This window comes from Ailuropoda melanoleuca, chromosome 7, assembly GCF_002007445.2.
Source record: "Ailuropoda melanoleuca isolate Jingjing chromosome 7, ASM200744v2, whole genome shotgun sequence".
Lineage (NCBI taxonomy): Eukaryota > Metazoa > Chordata > Mammalia > Carnivora > Ursidae > Ailuropoda > Ailuropoda melanoleuca.
In genome coordinates, this window is record NC_048224.1 from 71,076,524 (window position 1) to 71,099,521 (window position 22,998).

Sequence of the window (22,998 nt, forward strand, 5' to 3'; positions counted from 1 at the left end):
ATAAATTCCCTAAACTGATCAGTACACGTATAACTTAAAAGTGTGTTTTGTGCTCTTCTTTGGTATTTTTTTCCTTCATGATATTTTGATTCACTGAGAACTTTACATAGTTTTAGACCTGAAGATTCTGTGTTGTCATTATGAAGTGTAAATTATTTACTTTTTGATTAAGATTTAGTTACGGTGGAGTAAGATTTAAATGCTAGTAACTCTTATGAACTTCTGCTTGTACTATGCGCTGTTCATGCTGCCTGTTCATGCAGTTTACGTGCTGGTGATGCTGTGTGTTCCTGTTTGGGAGACTGATTTGTATTTATTTCTATTTACAAAAAATATTTTATTTTGATTTTTATTTTTGTACAAAAGTAGTGGTGGGACTGTACCACAAAGGTGACTGTTAAAATAGCCTTTGTAACTACTGGTATTTATAGAGTGTGCTTAGGCAGTAACACCTCCTGCTCTGCCGATGGGTTGTGCCAAGGTGACGCTTGGTGGCCGCGTTCCAGGCTACTGTTGTTCCAGGCTACTGTCTCTCTAGGCTAGGGGGTGAACTGGACCAAGAAAGTGAGACTGTCCCAGGAGAGGCAGGGGAGGGAAGGATTCCGATTCTTTCTAGGGCTGAATCAGTACGGCAGCATCTAAGCTCCCCTGAGGACAGAAAGGTGAGAAACCATTTGGAGAACAAGTGTTAAGAGGAGAATGTAAATCCTACTGTTTAATTTGCCTGTTGATCTCAAAACTAGATGACTGGATTCACTGTTCAGTTTTTGTTTTAATGACACTAGGAATCAGATCTTTTCTAGTCTTAAAGCCATTGAAGCTTAATTTTAATTGGTTTTTTTTTTTAGAGATGATTTATTTGAGAGAGAGTGGAGGGAGGGGGAGAGGGAGAGCGGGAGGATCTCAAGCAGACGCCCCACTGAGCTCGGAGCCCAATGAGGGGCTGTTTCACACCCCGAGATCACAGCCTGAACCAACATCAAGAGCCAACGTTCAACCTGAAACTCGGCCACCCAGGCACCCCTAATTTTAATTGTTGAAAGATAAGACTAGGGGCGCCTGGATGGCACAGCGGTTGAGCGTCTGCCTTCGGCTCAGGGCGTGATCCCGGCGTTATGGGATCGAGCTCCACATTGGGCTCCTCCGCTATGAGCCTGCTTCTTCCTCTCCCACTCCCCCTGCTTGTGTTCCCTCTCTCGCTGGCTGTCTCTATCTCTGTCAAATAAATAAATAAAATCTTAAAAAAAAAAAAAAAAGAAAGATGAGACTAAAAGATTTTAAGAAGAGTGGTAGATGAAGAGTGGGGAGATTTGCGGCTGGCCCTTTAACCCTGTGTATCATGTCCTCTCCACAAGTAGAACAAGAGAGTCGGACTAGAAATGGCTTTTGAATGGTTTTGTCTACCTCTGACATCATTCTACAGTGTTAAACTGGATATGTTATTTTTAATATTTGTGGTGAACTATTTATTTATTTTTATTTTGTTTTTATAGTACTTTATTATAATTTTTTTAAAAGATTTTATTTATTTGACAGAGATAGAGACAGCCAGCGAGAGAGGGAACACAAGCAGGGGGGAGTGGGAGAGGAAGAAGCAGGCTCATAGCGGAGGAGCCTGATGTGGGGCTATCCCACAATGCCGGGATCACGCCCTGAGCCGAAGGCAGACGCTTAACCGCTGTGCCACCCAGGCGCCCCACTTTATTATAATTTTTATAATGCTGTATTATAATTTTGTTTTATACCCTAGGGCTGTTACAGCTTTGAGGATTTTTTTTTTTTCCCCAGAGAAAAGCTAAAAAAGATGAGATAGTATGGGTCTTTTGTCCTTAAAACATTTTCGTAAGTGTCTAACAAGAAAAATGAAAAACAGGGACTGAAGTGATAATTAAATCTTTATGATGGACATTTTTAGAAAAATGCTTTAAAAACTTCCCTTAGGCTGGGTGGCTCAGTTTGTTAAGTGTATGACTCTTGATTTCAGCTCAGGTCATGATCCTCAGGGTTTGTGAGATCAAGCCCTGCATCAGGTTCCTTGCTAAGCGAGAGTCTGCTTGAGATTCTCTCTGTCCCTCTCCCTCTGCCCCTCCCTTCCTTGTGCATGCACTCTTTCTCTTAAAAATAAAACAAACAAACAAAAAAAAACTTCCCCTTGCCCAACTGTGAATAACTTTCTCTGTCTATATATTCATATATTTTCACATCTATTCATACTGTAAATATAGTGGGAAAAGATAACAGTTAATAATTTTGTTTCACTTTTTTCAGTTAATGAGCAATAATTTTCCCTTTTCTTTTTGAAGGTGATATGGAAAGCCCCGTGTTCGCCCTTCCCCTGCTCTTAAAAATGGAACCCCTCATTGAAAAGCTCTTCATGTATTCTTTCTCTTGGAACTTTGAATGTTCGCAGTGTGGACACACGTATCAAAATAGGTTAGTTTTTCTTTTTTTTTTTTCTTTTTTTTTATTTTTTTTAAAGATTTTATTTATTTATTCGACAGAGATAGAGACAGCCAGCGAGAGAGGGAACACAAGCAGGGGGAGTGGGAGAGGAAGAAGCAGGCTCATAGCAGAAGAGCCTGATGTGGGGCTCGATCCCAGAACGCTGGGATCACGCCCTGAGCCGAAGGCAGACGCTTTAACCGCTGTGCCACCCAGGCGCCCCTCTTTTTTTTTTTTAAATGAACGTATTTTGTTGAAAATGGTTCCAAATAATAAAATTTGAACAAAACTTGCTTCCACTTGTGGCACTGCATAAATTTGAGCTCCAGAAACTACAATTTGCTTGCTTTGTTAAACTGGAAGAATAAAAAATGTTTGCTGGATTATTAGTTAGTAGGAGTTTTCTTAAGAAGTTCTTCAGGAAATGGGGACAAATGTTAAGAATAGTATATTCCCCTCATAGCTCCCCCTCTGGATTCCCTGCTGAAAAAGAGTATTTCTTAGAATTCCTTGAAATGATATGTGTTTTGTTTATTCCTCTGTTAGCAACTAGGGGTTTTGTTTGGTTATGTTTTTAACATCATGGAAACTGATTTGAGGCTCCCAGATTCTGGCAGCAGTGGCAAGAAGTAACTTAGGCTCTCCCATTCCTCCATGAGAGACCAGCCACCGCCAGAACCCTCTTGCACATGAGCGGTCTCAGCCTACTTTCTAACTCCCTGATGCCCTTAGGTGAGGATTAGAGGGATCATGATTGACACAGTTTATGCCCTGAGATTGGTACTTGGGAAGAACCACGGAGAAGAAAGCAGCAGCAGATTTCTTTTGCTTCCTTACACTGACCACATAATAGAGAGTAGATTTTGGAAGAGGAGTCAGAGAAAGTTTTCATCACACAGAGAAAGTTGCTGGCTGGCAGTTAAAAAGATGACCAAACTGGTTCTGTTGGTCATTTATTGAAATTACTATAATACAGATCAGTCCTTTCTTCTTCTCTAACCTACTAGCAAATTAGAAAAGTTGGAGTCTCTTAAAATTATTAAATAAAAATGTAAGAGAAAACTATTGCTTAGATATTCATTATCTAAATTGAGATGATTTTTGGTATGTAGGGGTCAGTCAAGGAGAGTCAAGTATGAGAGAATGTTTTTAGGAAATATAAGCAACAAAACCAGAAAACTTTTTTTTTTTTTAAACCAGTTAACTGAAAAGTATTAGAACAGAGTAAGAATAAGCGTTTCACTCTCCTCTAGAACTTAAATTTTCTGTGAATATAAGAATGAGTATTTATTTCCTGGTCTTCTATCATTGATTTATATAAATTATCTGATTTTTCTCCTCATTTGACAGATGTGGAAAGTGAACCTTGAAAGGGGTTAAATAAGTAGACAAGGTCCAAGGTGATATACTACTAAGTGATAAAATTCAAGCTGAGGTTTCCTGACCTCAGACTTTCCTGCTCACTGTGGTATACTCCTTAATTACCACCTGGATTTTAAATAATATAAACAAGCTTGATGATTAAAATCAGCTTAATTATAGCTTTTCCAAAATCCACATCTGAGTTGTTTGACAGCTTTTCATTGAGTATATTTTATGTGCCAGGAACGCAACAGAAAAATAATCTTTATCCTGGCCAAATTCAGACTAGTTAGTTAGGGAGATAACATATAAACACATAATTGAGGGCCAGTGACTTAGTAATTATTTTTAATCTGTTGGTTGCATTAAGTTACTTTGAATGCAGAACATTCAGTGCATTTTGGAGGTGTATATAAAAAACTCTGAGGGTTCAAGGGAAAGAAGCCATTGGCATTTGGGTTTGCTTTTTTTTTTTTTTAATTCCTTTGTTCTAAAAATAAGGAATTAGAGGTAAAGCTAAAATGAAGTGCCATTTTATTAAGTACATCTTAGTATATATCATAGTTTAAAACATTTCCAGTAAATCTAATGGGAGAATATCCAGCAAACTCATGGTTTTGTGCTGCTGTTTTTAGGGCCAGTTGAAGATATTATACTTGATTTACAAGGTATATTTTGGAGGCAGTTTAAAAACATGTGTTTGGAGTCAGACTCCCTGGATTCAAATTTCAGGTCTGTCATTTATCATCTTCTGTGCGCTCTGTATTTCACTTCCCTCATCTGTAAAATGGGGAGAAGAATAGTACCTGCCACTTAGGGTTGTTTGGGAGGCGAGTGCTTAGCACAGCGCCCTGCTTTTGCACATTGTAAGTGCTCAGAAACGTTCGCTGTCTTATGGGGAGCATTAACATTTGTTTGCTGAAACAAACGCCTTTTTAGAGACTAAAATATAGGAGCCTTTACTCAGCAGTCATCTGTGAGAAGGAAGAATTCAGTAGAACTAAGTCATTCAATTTTAGTAATAACTTTATGCTACTTTGCTTTTAACATGTTAGCTTCCCTGAGAACTGGTATTTGTAACAGCCTGTGCTTATCTCACTTATGATTGAACAATATTTGTTACTGTTTAGGGAAAAAGCTGGTATCTCTTAGGTAATTAATTGCTCTTTTAAAGGTATTACTAAAGTGAATCCAGTTGAGATGTAGTGTACCTCTTTAAATATCATCTTTTTAGGTGCCTGTTGCTGTCAAGTATTTAGGCTAAAGTGCAAATTTAGAACTTCTCTAACCTTTGAAAACAAAATTATTTCACAACTGGTGTTCTAATTTTTTAAAGATCAAGAAAATTGAATTGTATGTATTCCTGATTATATATTTGGAAATGCCTTTTTTCGTTTTTGGTTGTCAATATGGATAGCCAGATTGTGAGTTTTGTAAGTAAGGGTGAGCTCTTAATAAATTTGGAAACAGTGGTTCTCAACCAGAGCCAGTTTTGCACCTCATGGGACATTTAGCAGTGTTTGGAGCTAACGGTTGCTACACTTGGGGCTGTTAGTGGCATCTAGTGGGTGGAGGCTATGGGTGGTGCTGAACGTTCTCCGTGCATAGGACAGATGCCTCACAGCAAAGAATTACCCGGTGTAAAATGTCAGTGGTGTTGCTTTTGAGAAACCCTGCTTTGAACATTTTCTTCATCTCACAACCAAAAAAATACACATAATTATGGTGAAGAGTCTTCTCAGAGAACTTTACTGTGGTTTGGAAGGAACATTGGTATATTACATGGGGGAAATAGGAAAGTACGAATAAACAAACCGAGGTTTAGGCATTGATTTTAAATTGATGTAAATGAATTTAAGTTATATCTTCTTTTTTTGCAGACATACGAAGAATCTGGTCACTTTTACAAATGTCATCCCTGAGTGGCACCCACTTAATGCTGCCCATTTTGGTCCATGTAACAGTTGCAGCAGTAAGTCACAGAGAAGAAAAATGGTATTGGAAAAGTGAGTTAAAATTGCCTTACTCTTTTTGGAACAAAGTGAAAGTGGATTTAACGTGTAGAATTGAAGTGATGACTACAACCTACTTTTCAAAAGTTTGAGTTAAGTAACGTAGCTATGAATTGCCAAAATGCACCTCTATCAAGAACTCTGGCCAGTAAGCAAACTGTCGCAGACAAAATACTGCTGAAGACCTGTGTCGGGTGATCGTCTGACCCCGCTCTACTGGTGCCATTCCTTCTTTTGCCTTTTTTCTCCCTTTAAGGGTATTAATCTTCAGTTTTTCTTTCCTCTGCCAACTACCTAGCGTCACTAGAATTCTGAGATCTCCTTAATCTAGTTTCAAGAACTAGGTTGACTCAAAATGAACCACAGGCTCATCTGAATTCCCATCTTCTCCCGGAACTTGAGCTGCTAATTCTTCATCCTCCTGTAAGCTTTCTGCTGCCTTTGAGCAGATGTGTTTTTATTTTTTTTTCCAGCTTTTCTATTTGTCCTCAGTTGGGACCACTGGTCAGAATTATCTTGTTCCAAAATTGCTACCAGAAGCCCCATCTTTTAAACCCGGGTCAGTCTCACTTGCAGGTGTCTGTCTCTCTTTTGTTAGTTAATACACTCACGCACTTACACATCCTCTGTAACCCGAGTTAAGTCGCCCTCACCTCTGACTCCACAGTAGAGAAATGTTTGGAGGTATAATTTGGTGTCATAAAGAACCAGGTACATTAACCTTTTCTTACCTTTTCTGATGGCCCTTGGAGGATGTACCAGGAAGACTCAATCTTTACTAAAGGTTAGTTTTCATCCAAGTAATAAATTCTCAGTTAATCTAATAGTGCCCGACTTAGAAGGAAAAAGAGCCCCTCCTACCTCCTCTTCTTTAAGCACCTACTTTACACCTTTAAGGTAGTATTTACTTTGACAATTCAGAACCGTGTGCTTATTCCACCTTTATATAGTCTTCTCCTGTTAACAGTATTTGAGGACTGGGGCTCTGACACCAACACTGGGACCCATTTCTGTATAACCACTCCCTGTCATCCTTCCTATAGGATTACATTTTTTGTTAAATCAATACTCATTGTTTATTATTATGAATATACATATATTCCCTTTCCAGCCAAGCAGTATACATGGTTATGTTTCATTTCTTTTATAACTTCATTTTTTCTGAAATTACTAATTTCCTTCTGTTTTCATTTGCTTTATGTATGCATTGTGAATATTTTCCAGATTCTTCAAACACCCATCAATAAATTTTCCAAACACTTAAATGTTTCACAATTTTTTAATCCTCCTCTTCCCCTCACCCCCACTTTTTTTCCTAGAAAACTTCCTTCGGCCATCTTCCATCCTTCTGCTCCAGTGTTTCTGTTTTTACTGGTTCCTCTCTGGGCCTGGTGCATGGGAGTATGCTCTTCATACACTCTTTCTGTCACTATCCTAGTTTTTAGCTCAGGACCTTACCCCTGCATTCTTCAACATCTGTCACTAGTCAGTATTGAGTCTTTTAGGGGTTCTGTGGGGTACATAAGTTCTTCTCATCAGTGTGCCCACTCCATAGCACTCATGTCATCACTTCATCCATTCTGCTAAGTTACCACTTTCCCTTTTGTTTTTTGCCTTCAGAATATTTGTTTTTTTCTTATTTGTTTATGTCTCCTTTCCCTTGTTGGTCCTTTTGGTTTATTTACCGTGGTTTTTTTTGGGGGGGGGGTCATTCACTATCATTTGGATCATTTGAGTGGAAAGGAAGAGGAGGTAACTTTAAGCTGAAGGCCATAGTCTTTCTTGGCTATCTGGGGTTTCAAACTTTGAGATCGGAGTGTTGTGGGAGCCTTTTTTTTTTGTTGAAGCCCTGTCCTTGATGAGAAAGAGGTAGAAGGGTAGCAAGATGTGAGTATCTGCCATCTTGTACTGGACAGTTGGATTGCTTGAGACTTCCTGGTGTATGTAATTTCATCTAACTGTTAAACCTGCTTTTTCTCAAGCCCAGCATTGAAGATAAACTTATACTACTATTTCGTTTGATCTGTTAATTGGTCGCTTTGCAACATAAAATTTTTAATTACACAAATATGTTGCTTTACTTACATTAAAGATTCATGCTCTGATCTGGCAGTGTATCCGTTAGATATAAGTGTTTCAGTGTGAAATGTGTTTAGAGTACTAATGGGCTAATTTATAAGCAGAATTTATAGTTTGGACATTTACTGTATTCAAAAGTAAATTGAACTAGTATGTGAGATTTCACTTAAATTTTAAATGACAAGATTTTTATAAAGTCCTCTGTAGTTTTTACTTTGAAATTCATGTTCTTGATTTGTTGATGTCTAATGGAATTTAGAAACAAATTTAATATAGTTTTTGAGGATAACTTAAAAGTAATTAGGTCCATCATGATATGCATAATTCAACCTTACAGCATTCTAAAAACTAGTAGTGTTGTAAGTTCCCCGAACACCTTGTCTCAGGCAATCCACATCTCTAATATGTTCCCATTAGAAAGAGGCCATTGATAAATCAGATGAATGAGATCTATCAAGTTCAGATCTGCTACTTTAAGTAAATTATTTAGGAATTACATTCAGAGCATGGTGACGTGGAGTACCAACTTAGAATCTGATTTAATTTTACTTCAGAAACTCCTAAAATGAACCTCATTACTGCCATGATCACCTCTAGGAGTCCAGTCACACACTATCTTGGATTGTCATTTGAAAAGTTTATTTATTTAAACCTTGTTTTTGTTTTTATTTTTGTTTGTTTTTTTTTTAAGATTTTATTTGTCAGAGAGAGAGGGAGAGGCACAAGCAGGGCAAGGAGCCTGACATGGGACTCGAGCCCAGGACCCTGGGATCATGACCTGAGCCTAAGAGTAAATGTTAGGGGAAAAGTAGGAAGAGAAATCAGATGTTTCTGTTCTGTGCTTATAGGCCTTATTAAAGTGTCATCAAAGTATCATTAAATGTAATGATTTTGAGACTCTCTTCCAAGCAGATAAACTAAACCATCCCATTCAAAAGTTTGGATGGAGTACTGCTATATAAAATAGTTCAAATTATGTTTCTTTTTTTTTTTTTTTTTTAAGATTTTATTTATTTATTTGACAGACAGCCAGCGAGAGAGGGAACACAAGCAGGGGGAGTGGGAGAGGAAGAAGCAGGCCCTCAGCAGGGAGCCTGATGGGGCTCGATCCCAGGACCCTGGGATCATGCCCTGAGCTGAAGGCAGACGCTTAATGACTGAGCCACCCAGGCGCCCCTAAAATTATGTTTCTTAATTTAAATCTTCATTGTGTGTCAGAAAATGCTTTATTACTTTATGAGATACTTAAACATTACCTCACCTCCAAAGAATACAGTTGTAAACCTTTGATGAACAGTTGAATATTTCTGAAGTATTTTGTTTATAATTAATACGAACCAATTCTAATTATTTTAATTACATCTGATTTTACTCATATATTTCATTTTTTGTCATAGAATCTGAAATAGGAAATCGTTCAGTGATGTAATTAGATCTAAAATTTAATGAGATTTAAAAAATGATATTTGCAGATTTTTTTGCCTAAAGCCTACATTATTACAGTTCAGAAATACATACATTTGCACATTGTTAAATTAGCATTTTCTAAAATATAAGTTACTATGTTACATTAGTTGGGATAAAAATAACACACTCGTCCTCCAGGCCATTTGCACAAGACTGTGGCTGCTGTTTGTGGGACAGGAATTTGGTGTTTCCCTGCCGTCTGTGGGTAGCAGGGCAGTTGGCACAGTTCCCGTGTGCTGCTTTCTCTAGTTCCTGTTTTCTTTCTTTTCCTGAGGGTAGATTCTTACAATAGGAGGAGTTTAAACCTAAAGTTAGGGAGATCCATGCAAATGGATCTTGGCTTGAAATCTCTTGTGACTCTCGTTCCAGTTCTGTTAACGCGTCCCATCCAATTTTTTTATGGCTGAGTCAGTACCTAACTTGATCCTCTCAGCTCTGAGCATCATCTTTGCCAGGCATCGCAGGTAGGAAGAAGCCTGAAAACAAAATCTATTGCCAAGCTAGGAGTAAAGTTCTACCCTCAACTGAGAGGCTGGATATGAGATAAGCTGGAATTATGGGTAAGAGGAACCTGTGACTTCTAGGGGACACTAGAGTGTAGGGGACCCAGAGAAGAAAATGAACTAGAATAGGGTGAGGAGCATATGCTTTATTTGATTGAATCCCAGATGCCATCGTTTTATACGTTGTACCAGTTTTAAAGTATGCCATTAAGGAAAGAAATGCTGCCTATTTAATACTTTCTGTATTTAACTCACACAAAGAAGGCAGGGTAGTTTTCGTAGTGTAGGGATCAACAAGAGAATGTTTTAGTAACTAGCCTCAGAAGACATCTTGAAAAGGTATCTATCATATGAGACAAGGAGAATTTAGTATTAGTACTTAGTCATGCAGGTGCCTAACCCTGCATATCCATCCAGCTGTGAGAACAGCTCTCTAGCTTCACTGTGGATCATTGATTCAAAAGCACACTCTTCACATGTTAACATTTTAAATGGGAGTACATCTAAGAATTGATGGCATGGTAGAGTTTAGTTGGCAGTTTTCTTTCCTAGTGGTATATGTTATAATCAGTGGTATCTTAGGTCAATTAAGCAGATATGATAAAAAACAAAGGGGGTTAGCATTATAGACAGTTTTGCAGGACTTTTTATTTATAGGCACTTAAATTTTGAAGACTTGATTACTCCTCTAACGTGATTGACAAGAGATAACTTACTAATTATTCCTTGTCAGTCTGAATAATCTGCATTTTGGACATTGATTCAAGTTCATTTCAGCTGAATAAATTTTGATAAGCTAAGCAAGTTTGACAGCTGTTTAAATATTGGGAAAAGAGATATTCAACATTTTTCTTAAATCCTGAGAGCTTTGTTAAATTTGGTTATTTGAGGCCCATCATTAGGTTCTATGTTCTATTGGTATGTTTCTGTAATGATAAAGTGTATTTTTGAAATTATGGATGTCTTAAAGTTTATAGTAAATCAGCCAGTATGTTGTATTTTCTTCTCTATTTTGGGTACAAATTAAACTTCCTAAGTAAAAGCTTGATTTTGATGGACGGCTCTGCTTCTGGAGATAACAGTGAAATAGGCCAAATTATTAGCATGTTGAGATTTTTGAAATGTTTATTTAAATGTTTATAAATGTTTTTAAATGTTTTTAAATGTTTATTTTAGGTTTGTTATTTTGTTTCACATATTAACTGTATAACAAGTAATTTATTTGGGCTCTGGATACCAAGAAAATTCTAAAAGGTCTGGATTTTTCCCTGTGATTTTACAGAGTAGTCATGTTACCAAGAGATCTTCTTTAAGCCAAAGCAGCATTGTGGCTTACAGAGCAATTTTTGTTTAATGGTCTGTGTTAGAGCCTTATTGCATGATGTCTTCCAACTGTCACTGATACCATTCTGAGAAGGGTTTACTGTTACATACTTCATAGAGTGAGTTCTCCATTTCTAATTAAGGCACACATCTGGAGGTTCTCAAGAAAAATTAGTGCAGTTAGCCTTGAAAGTGTTATGTGTGACTTCCTTGCTTCAGACCATCTTTTGTATAACCAGGCACGGGGCATTACATTTGTTTGACTTCACTTGCCTTTCTCTCCCACAGAGTGTCTCCCATATTCATGTTGCACTTTGTGGAAGGCTTGCCACATAACGACTTGCAGCACTATTCATTTCATTTTGAAGGCTGTCTTTATCAAATAACTTCTGTAATTCAGTACCAAGCAAATAATCATTTTATAACATGGATTTTAGATGCGGATGGTAAGTATTTAAACCTTTTTCTTTTGTGATAATAGGCATGGAGGCCAAACTCTAGATTTTTTTTTTTTAAGGCAAACTTTGCCTTGACCCTTTTTTTTTTCTCTCACTTCTTGTCCTTGCCTTTAATTCTTCTGCTCCCTCTTCTCTTCTGTCACTCTGGTTTAGAATCACTCCTGTCTTTCCTTTGTATATGTATGGGTATACACATGCATATGCATATTTCTTTTCTAGACAGACAAGGAGACATATAATACTGTTGAGTTACAGTTTGTTTTTTCCCACTCAGTATGTTTGCTTTTACTCCACGAGTAATACATGTTCAGTATAGAAAAATGAATGGTGACAATTTTGATTTTTTTTTAGATATGTACTTCTTTTAAAAAGAAAGTGCATCGCACTGAAGGTTTTTCATTGAGAAAGGACAAAAACAAATTTTGCTTAGTTTGCAGTTGTTAGTAATATAAATAAAAGTAAATATCTATTGGGTGCCTGGCTGGCTCATTCAGTAGAGCATGTGACTCTTGATCTCAGAGTCATGAGTTGAAGTCCCATATTGGGCATTAAGCCTACTTAGAAAAATTGAGAAAAAGAAAAGTAAACATTATTTATTTCTAGGACTATGAAATAGACTATCTGAAATCCATAATTTAGTTATCCAAGATAAACCTTTATTTAAATAAACTTTTCAGTAGAAGGTTAAATAGTACAGCTCATAATTTTTGCTAAGTTTTTCCTTCTGTTTATCTAATATGGTTTAATATTGAATTTGTTTTTCTTACAATGTTCACTTTGTCTTAAACAAGATCACTCAGCCCAGTAAAGTGTTACATCAGGCTGTTGGTAAGGGGTCTCTTTGATATTTTTATTTTTCTCTTTTCTATTGTTTGGACACTTTTCGTATTTGATATTTTCCTCTTGGGGATAGTTTGGGTGGATGACACAATAATGTGTTGTAAAAGCACTTTGCAAACTGAAACTCACGTTATAAATACGATCACCTTAAAGTTTTACACTACTTCAGAATTTGGGGGGAAGTGGTTCTCAATAATAAGCAAAAAATAAAAAAGCAACTTACTTTAATTTTTTACTGCATTCCAGGGAATCTGAAATCCTCTTCAGGTAGGTTAGATGGTTGTATGGTTTGCATCCCTGACAACATAAAAAAATCATGGTTACTTTATAAAAATGTCTTGGCTCCCCCCTGTCATTGAATCAATCTCTGGGGATTAGGCCCATATGTGACTCAAGTAATTCTAATGTGCATGTGTGGTGGTGAACCATGGACGTAAGGAAACAAAAGAGTCTCTAAGTTTTGATGGGTATGGAAGAAGAAATAGTAGATTCATGTGGTTTATGTAGGTGAGTCCATATAAATTTAGTGAATGGTTTTTGGGGTTTTTTTTGTATGTAGAGAAGGTTAACCTCTTCCCTTGTAATCCATCACTTCGTTTTCACTTGACAAATGAGAAAATAGAAGCTCAGAAATAAAATAAGCAAACACCTAAAAAGTCTAAGTTTTCTTAACCAAAAAAAAAAAAAAAAGAAAAGAATAATTGAATTAAAATAAGAATTGAAACAAATGTGGGTACTTGAGGGTAACCAGCTTCATTTAGCTTGAAAATTCATGTGTATGGAAAAATTGAATCCATTTTCTGATGTTGTTGGATAAATTGGGTGATACACTGTATTCTAAGTCACAAAGGTTAAATAGACTTCTGTCTTGATTTTTGTAGGTATTTTAGGAAAGAGTAAAAACTCAGTTTTTCAAATTTCTAGATGTTAGTCTATAGCTTATTAGGCAAAAAAGGACTTTAACCATGGCAGAGAAAAATGGTGACATAAGGATAAGACCATGTTCTTGAGTGTTTTCCTTTGGTGGATATTCAGGGATATAGCGGTTAAAATGGCCAGAAGAAAATGAACCTAGGCTGGTGGGTTTTGAATGTCTAACCTGATTTACTGAACTTTCCTCATCCCCCAGGAAGTTGGCTGGAATGTGATGACCTAAAAGGCCTACGTTCTGAAAGGCATGAGAGATTTGAAGTTCTTGCTTCAGAGATACATATTGTTATTTGGGAAAGAAAAACATCCCAAACGACAGATAAAGCATCTGCTTGCCTTCCACTTAAAAAGACTAATGATGAGCCTACTTTCGGTGATGAGAAACCATCCTCTCCAACATGGTGTTCTGTGGGTGATGCTTCCTCTGCTGAGCCGTCCTCAAGAACTCTCCCCACTGGTGTGGCAGTTGCACCTCGTACTCTGTCACAGGGGGAAGCTGTAGCTCATGGACATTTACTTTCAGGTCCAGAAGGTTTGGTTGATGATAATATTTTATCTTTGACGCTTGAAGAAATACAGGTTAACTCTGAATGTTTCCTCTTAGAAAATGAACCTGTGGCAGAAAATACAGGAGTTGGCAAAACAAATAGTTTGCAATCACAAGAGTCACTAATTGCTTCTCTAGTATCAGCTCCATGTTTTGAAAAGCTTACTCAAGACCAGTTCGTGGATTTAAGCTTCCCATCTCAAATTGTAGGTGCAGACATGCAGTTGGCCCAGCCGAATACAGAAGACACTGTAATTACTAAACCTGTGGATACTACTCATGCTACTGACCCTGTAAACGGAGTAAAGCTCGTAGAAGTTGAGGGTACGGTTGCCCTAAAGAAGGACACTCCATTAAAACAGTTTCTTTCACCCAAAATGGAGAAATTAAAACCAGAACAAGCCGTTACAGCTCAGATATCTAATTTGAAAAAAAATGAAACTGTGGCATTTTCTCAGACCATAACGGCGAAGTCAGTACAGAATCCATCTCTGAAAGAAACTCCAAAGAAACCATTTGTAGGAAGTTGGGTTAAAGGCTTATTAAGCAAGGGTGCTTCTTTTATGCCACCTTGTGTTTCAGCTCATAATAGAAACGCCGTAACTGATTTGCAGCCTTCAGTTAAGGGGGCAAGTAATTTTGTTGGCTTTAAAACAAAAGGCATAAACCAAAAGGCTAACCGGGCATCGAAGAAAGCCAGTAGGTGTGCAGGTAAGCCTCCTACAGTTAGTAACCCTCCGTCAAGGCATCCATCATCTGGTGGCACGACTTCTGATGTATGTACTAATGTTATTGCTGATTCAGACGCTTTGAAGAAATGTGAAAACACCTCTTATGGAGCTCACCGCAGTCATGATTCTTGTGTAAAAGAAAATGGTGTTTCTGCAGCAAACCATGGAGACTCAGTTGAGGGTCAGATTCATAAACTTCGTCTAAAACTTCTTAAAAAACTGAAGGCAAAAAAGAAGAAATTAGCTACTCTTATGTCTTCCCCCCAAAAAGGAACACTTCTAAGTGAAAATTTAGAACATGTGTCTCACTGTGGGTCTCCAAACGATTGTGAATCGATAGAAGACTTGTTAAAAGAACTACAGTATCAAATTGATACTGCTGATAATAAATCTGGTTGCACCACAGTTCCATACAGTAGTCAAAGTCATGAAGAAATTTTAGCAGAATTATTGTCTCCTACAGCTGTTGTCTCAACAGAGCACTCAGAAAATGGGGAGGCTGACTTTAGGTATTTAGAAATGGGAGATAACCACATCCCAGCACCAGTGTCTACTGAATTAAATGATATTCCCCAAAACACACATCTGAGACAGGACCATAATTACTGTAGCCCCACCAAGAAAAATCAATGTGAAGTTCAGCCAGACTCACTGACAAATAATGTCTGCATTAGGACATTGAACTTGGAAAGTTCCATGAAGACTGATATTTTTGATGAGTTTTTTTCCACTTCAACGTTAAATTCTTTAGCAAATGACACGTTAGACTTACCTCATTTTGATGAATATTTGTTTGAGAGTTGTTGAGTGCATGTTATCTCTTTATAGTTTAATATTTATTACTGCTCTTGGAAAAACTTAATATGTTATTAAATAGTGTTTACACACTGGCCTTGTCATGAACAAAATGTAAGCTACTGAAGGTTTTACCTTTGGTTCTATTCACAAAGCATGTTATCTGTTGTTACAAATTAAAATGATGAAGAATTGGTTTTCCTTGTTTGCTTCATTCTGTATTGTAGGGGAAGGAGGATTTCAGAATGTTAAGAATGAAAACTAGTGTCTAGTTTCTGGCATTTTTTAGTTGGGTGCATTAAATTTCTACATTTTGATTTTGGTTACACTGGTTCAGGAAAAACACGAGTTTGTACAAACTTATGTCATTGTATATGGAATATAGAATGTGTGACTCTTTGGTAATGGTTCTGTGATCATTCTAGACTCTAAGCCTGTTTATTATACCAGTTTGGAGTGCTGTGGAATATAAAACTCCCCCCATACAGCTTCTCTACTTACAGAAGATGACAGGAAACCTTGTTACTAGAACTCTAAGTAATGTTACGTGATTAATAAATGGTCTCTAACAGGAAAATACTCTGTTTGTGTTGATATGCAAAGAGTTCACATTATCATAAATATCCTCTTTCTCCCAGCACATGTATTTCTGCAAGCAAAGTGGGTCACCAACAGTTCTGTTTTGGGAGAAAATAATAACCAGGTACTTATTAGGCTTGCTATATGTTCAGTTCTAGTTTCTATGAAACACTAATTCATTCAAACCCCAACATTTCTATGAGCGAGATACTTTTATCGCATTTAACAGATAAACAGCACCGAGCTTAGTAAAGTGTACATATGGGATTGAGGAGCATGTTTACTACCGTGCTTAGAGGTATGTGTTTTACCTGTCAGTTTTCATTTAAAGTTTGGATGCTTCAACAGCACCACAGCTGTAGTGATGTGAGTTAGTAGGAATCCTTACTAAGGTTTTAAGGGTGGCAGTTTTGGGATAGAGTACTTTGCCAGGGACTCAGCACTCCATGATTGATTTGTCCAATTTATTCCCAGTGCCCCCCGCATCCCCTATTTTCTGATTACAAAAGTACTGCGTGTTTCTTGTCAGGGAGACTGGGCAAATACAGAAAAATAGGAAGATTTTGGATCATCCATCTTAACATTTAGTGGTACTAAGTACTACAAACATTTTCTTATTAAAAATTACATGTAGGCTTTTTAAAATGTGTGTGTGTGTGTGTGTGTGTGTGTGTGTGTTTAAGATTTAATTTGACAGACAGCCAGTGAGAGAGGGAACACAAGCAGGGGAAGTGGGAGAGGAAGAAGCAGGCTCCCAGCGGAGGAGCCTCATGTGGGGCTCCATCCCAAGGCTCTCGGACCACGCCCTGAGCCCAAGGCAGATGCTTAATGACTGAGCCACCCAGGCGCCCCTAAAATGTCTGTGGTATCTATTTGTACGATCTTTTTAAAAATGTTTAATGAGCATTTTTCCATCTTATGGTCTTAACAGCTTTTGGATAGCTATGCCATATTACATTGTATGGGTTATTGTTCCACCAGTCTTTAGATTTTGAGGGGATTTGTACCGTTTTTTTTTTTTTTTAATTAATTGTGCCACAGCAATTATTCTTGTTAAGTTTTTGCACAGACCAAGGTCTTATTTTCTGGGAGTGGAATTGCTGAGTCACAGGATATGTATTTTAAAGTCTTAATGATTGCATGATTGGCTTTCTTGAACCCTCACCAAGTAGTAGCATTGAGGGTGGAAAAAAGAACCTTGGCTGTTTTTATTTACATTTTTATGATTACTAGTGAGGTAATTTAATAAAGGTTAACTTTATTTAATAAAGTTTTATGTTTGTATAACTTTTTCTATAACTTTATTGGCCAATTGAGTTTCTCTGAAGAATTGCTTGTTCATCTTTGTTATTAATCAATCATTTAAGTATTTCTAGATTTCTGCTAAGTACCAAGCAATTTTGTAAACCTCAGAGATCAAGCAATAAAAAAAATAAAAAAAAAAAATTCTTGCCCCTTAGAGGAACTTGCCTTCTAAACAAGGAAATATATAATATTAAGTGGTCATAGGAGAGAGTTGATTGTTATTTGTGGTGTTTCTTTTCTGTAAAGTTTCTAAGAGCATTACATGAAATACTGAACCATTGCTCCTAGGGGAAATACAAGGTTAGGTTCCTGTGAGCCTCTGGTCACAACACTATCGCCAGCTGATCAACACATAACCTTGTTTTTTGTGTGCTTCTGTTTAAAGACACCTTATGTAATACATATTATTCATTCCTTTCCATTGAATACAAGGCCAACAGCACTATTAGTCATGCCTAAATGAAGCTTATCTAACACATGACTTTTTTCTGTAAGGCACATGACAACTTTCTTGTGCTTAGGAACACCGGACAGAACTTAACACTACACTTGGGGGCCATTTTAAATAGTGAAATCAACCAAAAGCACAAAAAAGCAAAAAATGTGGCACTAGATATGCCGTAGAAAGAACATGTATTTATAGTATGAGAGCTGAATCAAAAAGGGTGTTCAGTTGTTAGACCTCAACTGGGGTCATACATGTTGGACGACTCTGTGGGTGTCCATAATGACCACAAAAGCGTGTTAACTTTTTTTTTTTTTTTTGAAGATTATTAGAGAGCAGGGATGGGAAGAGGCAGAGAGTCAAGCAGACTCCACGCTGGGGGTAAAGCCTGACGCAGGGCCCCATCTCAACCTGGCGATCAGGACCTGAGCTGAGACCAAGAGTCTGAAGTCCAGCAAACTGTGCCACCCAGGTGCCCCTGTAAGTTGATTTTTAAGATATAAATAGATCTTAGCAAGTAGGCAAAATCACAAATACAGAATCTGAATAATGAGAGTCGACTAGATAAATGTCAGCACTAAATACTATGGAGGAAAAGAGCAGATGTGAGAACTCTTAGATTGAATGCACTTAGGTTTCTTGGAAGTGGGTGTCATCTGAGCAGGGACGTAGTGAAGTTAGGGAGTTTGGCCATGTGACTGGAGGGAGGGCATTCCAGGAAGAACAAAAGTCCTGCGGAGCGAGGGTCCTTCGCAAGAATGGGGACAAGGAAAAGGCAGTACGGCTGAGGAAAGTGAGAAAGGGAAAGAACATGAGATTAAGGAGGTTGGCAGAAGCGAGATTTTGTGTGGTTTTGTGGGCCATAGAGAAGAACTTGTTTATGGTTGAGAATAATGGAAGCCACTGAAAGGTTTCAGGTAAGGGCATAACAAGATCTAGTCTCAGTTTAAGATTTATTTGTCAGAGCATAAGCAAGGGAACAGCATGCAGAGGGAGAAGCAGGATTCCTGAGGAGCCCGATGTGGGACTCGATCCCAGGACCCTGGGGTCATGACCTGAGCCAAAGGCAGACACGTAACCAACTAAGCCACCCAGGCGCCCCTAGGCTCAGTTTGAAAAGAATCACCAAAGTGTGGAGAATTACTACAACCAATGGAAATAGAAGCAGTAGTCTGTTACAGGCTCCCCAGAGTTTAGGGTGATAGCTGTGGAGGTGTGGAAAAGTAGCCAGGTTACTGTAGCATTTCAAAAGTAGAGGCAGCAAGATAGGTTTAGAGGGTTGGATGGATATTTGACAGAAAGGAATTTCAGGTTTTGTTGCCTGAGGAGATGGGTCATGCCATTTACTGAGATAGGACAGACTTGGGAAGGAAAAAACTTAAAGGAAAACATTCAATTTTGGATATGTAGGGTTCCTCCTATCCTATTAGACTTACAAGTGGCGACAATTTAATATGAAGGTGGATCTGCAACTCGGGCTCAGGAGAGGCTGACACTAGAGACTCTCATTTAGGAATTAGGAAAGCATGGATCATATTTAATGTCACAATCAATGATGGGGTCATTTAGGGAGTTAAAATAGCTCTGGGGAACACGAGGGGCCATGGGAGGAAGATCAGATGAGTGTGGTGTCCTGAAAATCAAGGGAAGGAAGCTTTTTTTAAGGAGGGAATGACGCCGATCTGTCAGATGCTGCGGAGAAGTAGAGTAACGTGGGGACTGAGAATTGACCATTGGCTTTGATAATTGGAAAGTCCTTGGTAACCTGGTGAGGACTGAGTTCAGTGGAGCAAGGACAACAAGTGTAAGTGGACCCAGGAGAGAAGGAGTGGTGAGAAAGTGCAGATAGAGACCCATCCTTTTGAAACCTTCACCTGGTTCCTGGTGAGGGAATATGGGATCCAGGTTTTTGTTAAGGTGTTTAAGATGGGAGATCTCATAATATGTGTATGTGTGGACCTGAAGCTCCTATGGATAGTGTAGATGAGAGGAGGGACAGTTGCAGGAGTAGATTTCTCCGGGGCTGAGTGACCTTAGGAGCTGGAAGAGTTAATTGATTTTAATACTAGGGAGGACAAAGTATATGGATACAGATATTAGGAGATGTGATGATTAGAGAGTGAGAAAGTTCACATTTTAATTTTCTCAGGGTCATAGTAAAATTACCAGCGGAGAGTATGAGGGGAAGAGGAGTTGAAAATTGAGGAGAGATTAGAATTTTTAGTCTTGAGAGCTAATTGAACAGGGACATAGCATAGCTTGCTAGGCAGTGCTGAGAAACCACCAGAGGTTTGTGGCCACAAATGTAACTGAGATGAGCCAAGATGTTTGTTTATTTTTTCTCCAATCACATACGCTGCTCAGGACAGAAAGAGTAGATAGGAAGTTAGATTCATCCAAGGTTAGAGGTATTGCCAGGCAAATGGGACAGAGGAGAAAAGGAATTAAGGTTTTATGAAAGGAAAATGATGGTAGTGATGGATAAGGAAGGATGTAGGGACATAAGATAGACGATGAGCATTTAAAAAGAGGTGGCAGATCTCAGTGGATTGGAGGTGGATCCAAGAATGCCTGAGGGGGGTTAGTGGAGCAAGTAAACTGGTTAGAATGTAGAGCACTTGAAATTTAGCTTTTGGGAAGAGTGCAGGTACTGGTGTTGACACGGTCTGAAGTATAACAAGGGAAATGCATGGCCAAGGTTGGGTGAGAAGTCCATGAAAAGTGAGTAGAGAAATCAAGAGGCCAGGATGGTGTATGGATAGTTTTTGTGGAAGGTAAAGTCATTCAAATGGCTGCAGTAAGCCAGGATCTTAAATCCTCAAGAAAAGGCAGAAGACCACAAAAATGGGTGATGGCAGCGAAAGGAGCAAAGTGGGTAGTTCAATCAAATGGTTTGTGGTTCTAAGGCACTGGAGGGTTATAATGAAGATGGGGGAATAGTGGTTGAAAAAGCAACACGGAGCCAGGAACAGGACAGTCACCACTCAAGAGGGTTGTCGAGGGAGCTGTTTCTTCAGCAGATGTACAGGCTCATTAGCACAGGGCAGGGAAGACAGTATTCAGGAAGTCGAGGACATGGGAGGGCCTGTCAGTGACAGACCATGCATCCCAGAGGACACTGGCAGTGGGGCGGGGGTTGGGAGGTGGGTTAAGGTGCTGGATAGGAGTGGAAGATTGGGAGAAATGAGATCTAGAGTTGAATGTCCCAGGAGGCTTGGGGTCACAGGGTGACACTGCAGGTTATGATGAGCTCGCTCTGGGAGAGGAGACTGGCAGGATCACGAGTTCTAACTGCGGCACCCTTCTTGAGAGGGGGTTTTTTGAAGAGGGAGACTGGGGGAAAGGCATATGGACAAGGAGCACGAGGAGCACTGTGGGCCTCCCTTCCGTCCTGTGGTGGTTGAATCGGAGTCTCGATCATTTATATCTGCTCTTTATAAAGGGATTAAACTTTTCTCTGCCATGTGGCAATTTTGGTTTCTGGTTGACCATTTTTAATGGTTTAGCAGAAATTTTACATTATTTTATAGTCCCTTCCTTTTGGTATTATGATTTAGCAAGGTCATTTCCACCCCCCCCCCAATATATACAAATATATACATATATCTTCTGATGAAACTACATTTCTTTTCTTCTTTTTTTTGGTCGTGAACCTTCAATTCTTTTGGAGTGTATTTTGATGTGTTGCACTGTTTCTTTTCCTCCCCTGATAGTAAATTTATTTGAACACCATTTACTGAATCCCCTTCCTGTTCTTTAACCATTCACAGTACACCATTCAGCTATTTTTCATATTAAATTTTAAAAATGTTCAATTCCTGTAGTAAGCTGAGGTTATGTGGGGGGAAATTTGGTGCTCAGTTACAGAATGCCAATTAAACAGTGTAAATCCCAGTTTTCCAGAAGAAAATAGGCTGGGAGGAAGGTTTATTACCTTTTAGCTGTTTTTTTTTTTTCCAGTTAATGTCGCAATAATGCAGTCTGCAAATCAGAAACACCTATGAAAAGTGGAAGATACGATTTATTAGAGTTTGGTTCTATTTTTGTTTGCTTCCAGTTGTATTGAGATATAACCGACATGCATCACTGCATAAGCTTAAGGTGTGCAGCATAATGGATGGACTTACATATATCGTGAAATGATTACTGCAGTAAGTTCAGTTAATTTAGAGTTTTGCTGGGTACCACAAATGCAAACACAAAATGAACCAGCTTCTCCAAACACAGAGCCTGGGGGCCAAAAAACATTGATCGATATGTGTTTTGGCAGAGGAGGAATGGGAGGAAGGGTGGGATCCAAAAAAGCATCCCAAGGAAGTCACGTTTAACTAGTGACTTCATTCTGCGCGGTTTCCAGAGGCAGCTCCTCCTGTGGGTGCCGGTCAAGGGCCACTCATAGTTGGTTGGCTCTGAAACAGGCCTGCTCAGGGAGCTTATCTGTGACTATCCTTCTGACTCTTTTGCTTTTGGGCGCCAGGAGCTCCACAACCTTCTTCCCAACCAGTGTTCCTCAGGAAGCCACAGAAGAGGCAAGGGGGGCTGAAGGGCACACCAGAATGCTTCTAATTAAAGCAGATCCATGAAAAGGGGCTTATTGACTTCTCCAACACAGCACAAGTGCTAAAGTGACCATAAATCTGGTACTGAAGAAGTTTAAAATACAATAGTCAGGAGTTTCAGTACAACCACAGAAGCAAGAGGTCATCAAGAGAAAAGGAACTCCTATGAAATACTTCAGATCTCAAAATGAAAACTCATTTTCTGTTTGGTTATTTTAGGCACTTAATAGTTTGATAAAGCACCTTTTTGCCAGCCTTCTCTTTGTGACAGCCTTCCCACCTGGTTTGGAAGCAGAGGTGATCTAAATATACTGAGGAGGTTCAAGTGTCTCTACAATACACCAGATAGTTGATGCTCCCCCAGCCCTAAGGCAATGTAAACCAGGCCAATTCAGCAGGATGACAAAACGTTTGCAGTTGTAAACGGATGTCCCCACTGGCTATGTGAAGAGTCTCCGTGACTGCTCATTAGTGGAGAAATTCTATATTTCAACTTCACTTCTATGTTGAGTCCTATCCATTGTAGATTTTCACTTCTGTAGTATTTATTCGAGTGAATTTTTTTTAAAGATTTTATTTATTTATTTGACAGAGATAGAGACAGCCAGCGAGAGGAGGGAA

At 38.6% G+C, this 22,998-nt stretch overlaps 1 protein-coding gene across 5 annotated transcripts in view; it reads left to right on the forward strand.

Moving 5' to 3' along the window:
• USPL1 (ubiquitin specific peptidase like 1) overlaps positions 1–16,066 on the forward strand; it is a 34,324-nt gene extending 18,258 nt beyond the window's left edge. For all 5 annotated transcript variants that reach the window (XM_002914755.4, XM_011219122.3, XM_011219123.3 and 2 more), the window contains 4 exons: positions 2,304–2,433; positions 5,685–5,810; positions 11,477–11,634; positions 13,616–16,066. In XM_002914755.4, coding sequence (XP_002914801.1) covers positions 2,304–2,433; positions 5,685–5,810; positions 11,477–11,634; positions 13,616–15,501 — 2,300 coding nt within the window. In that variant the 3' untranslated portion in view covers positions 15,502–16,066. The remainder of the gene's footprint in view (positions 1–2,303; positions 2,434–5,684; positions 5,811–11,476; positions 11,635–13,615) is intronic.
• Positions 16,067–22,998: the final 6,932 nt, after the last annotated feature.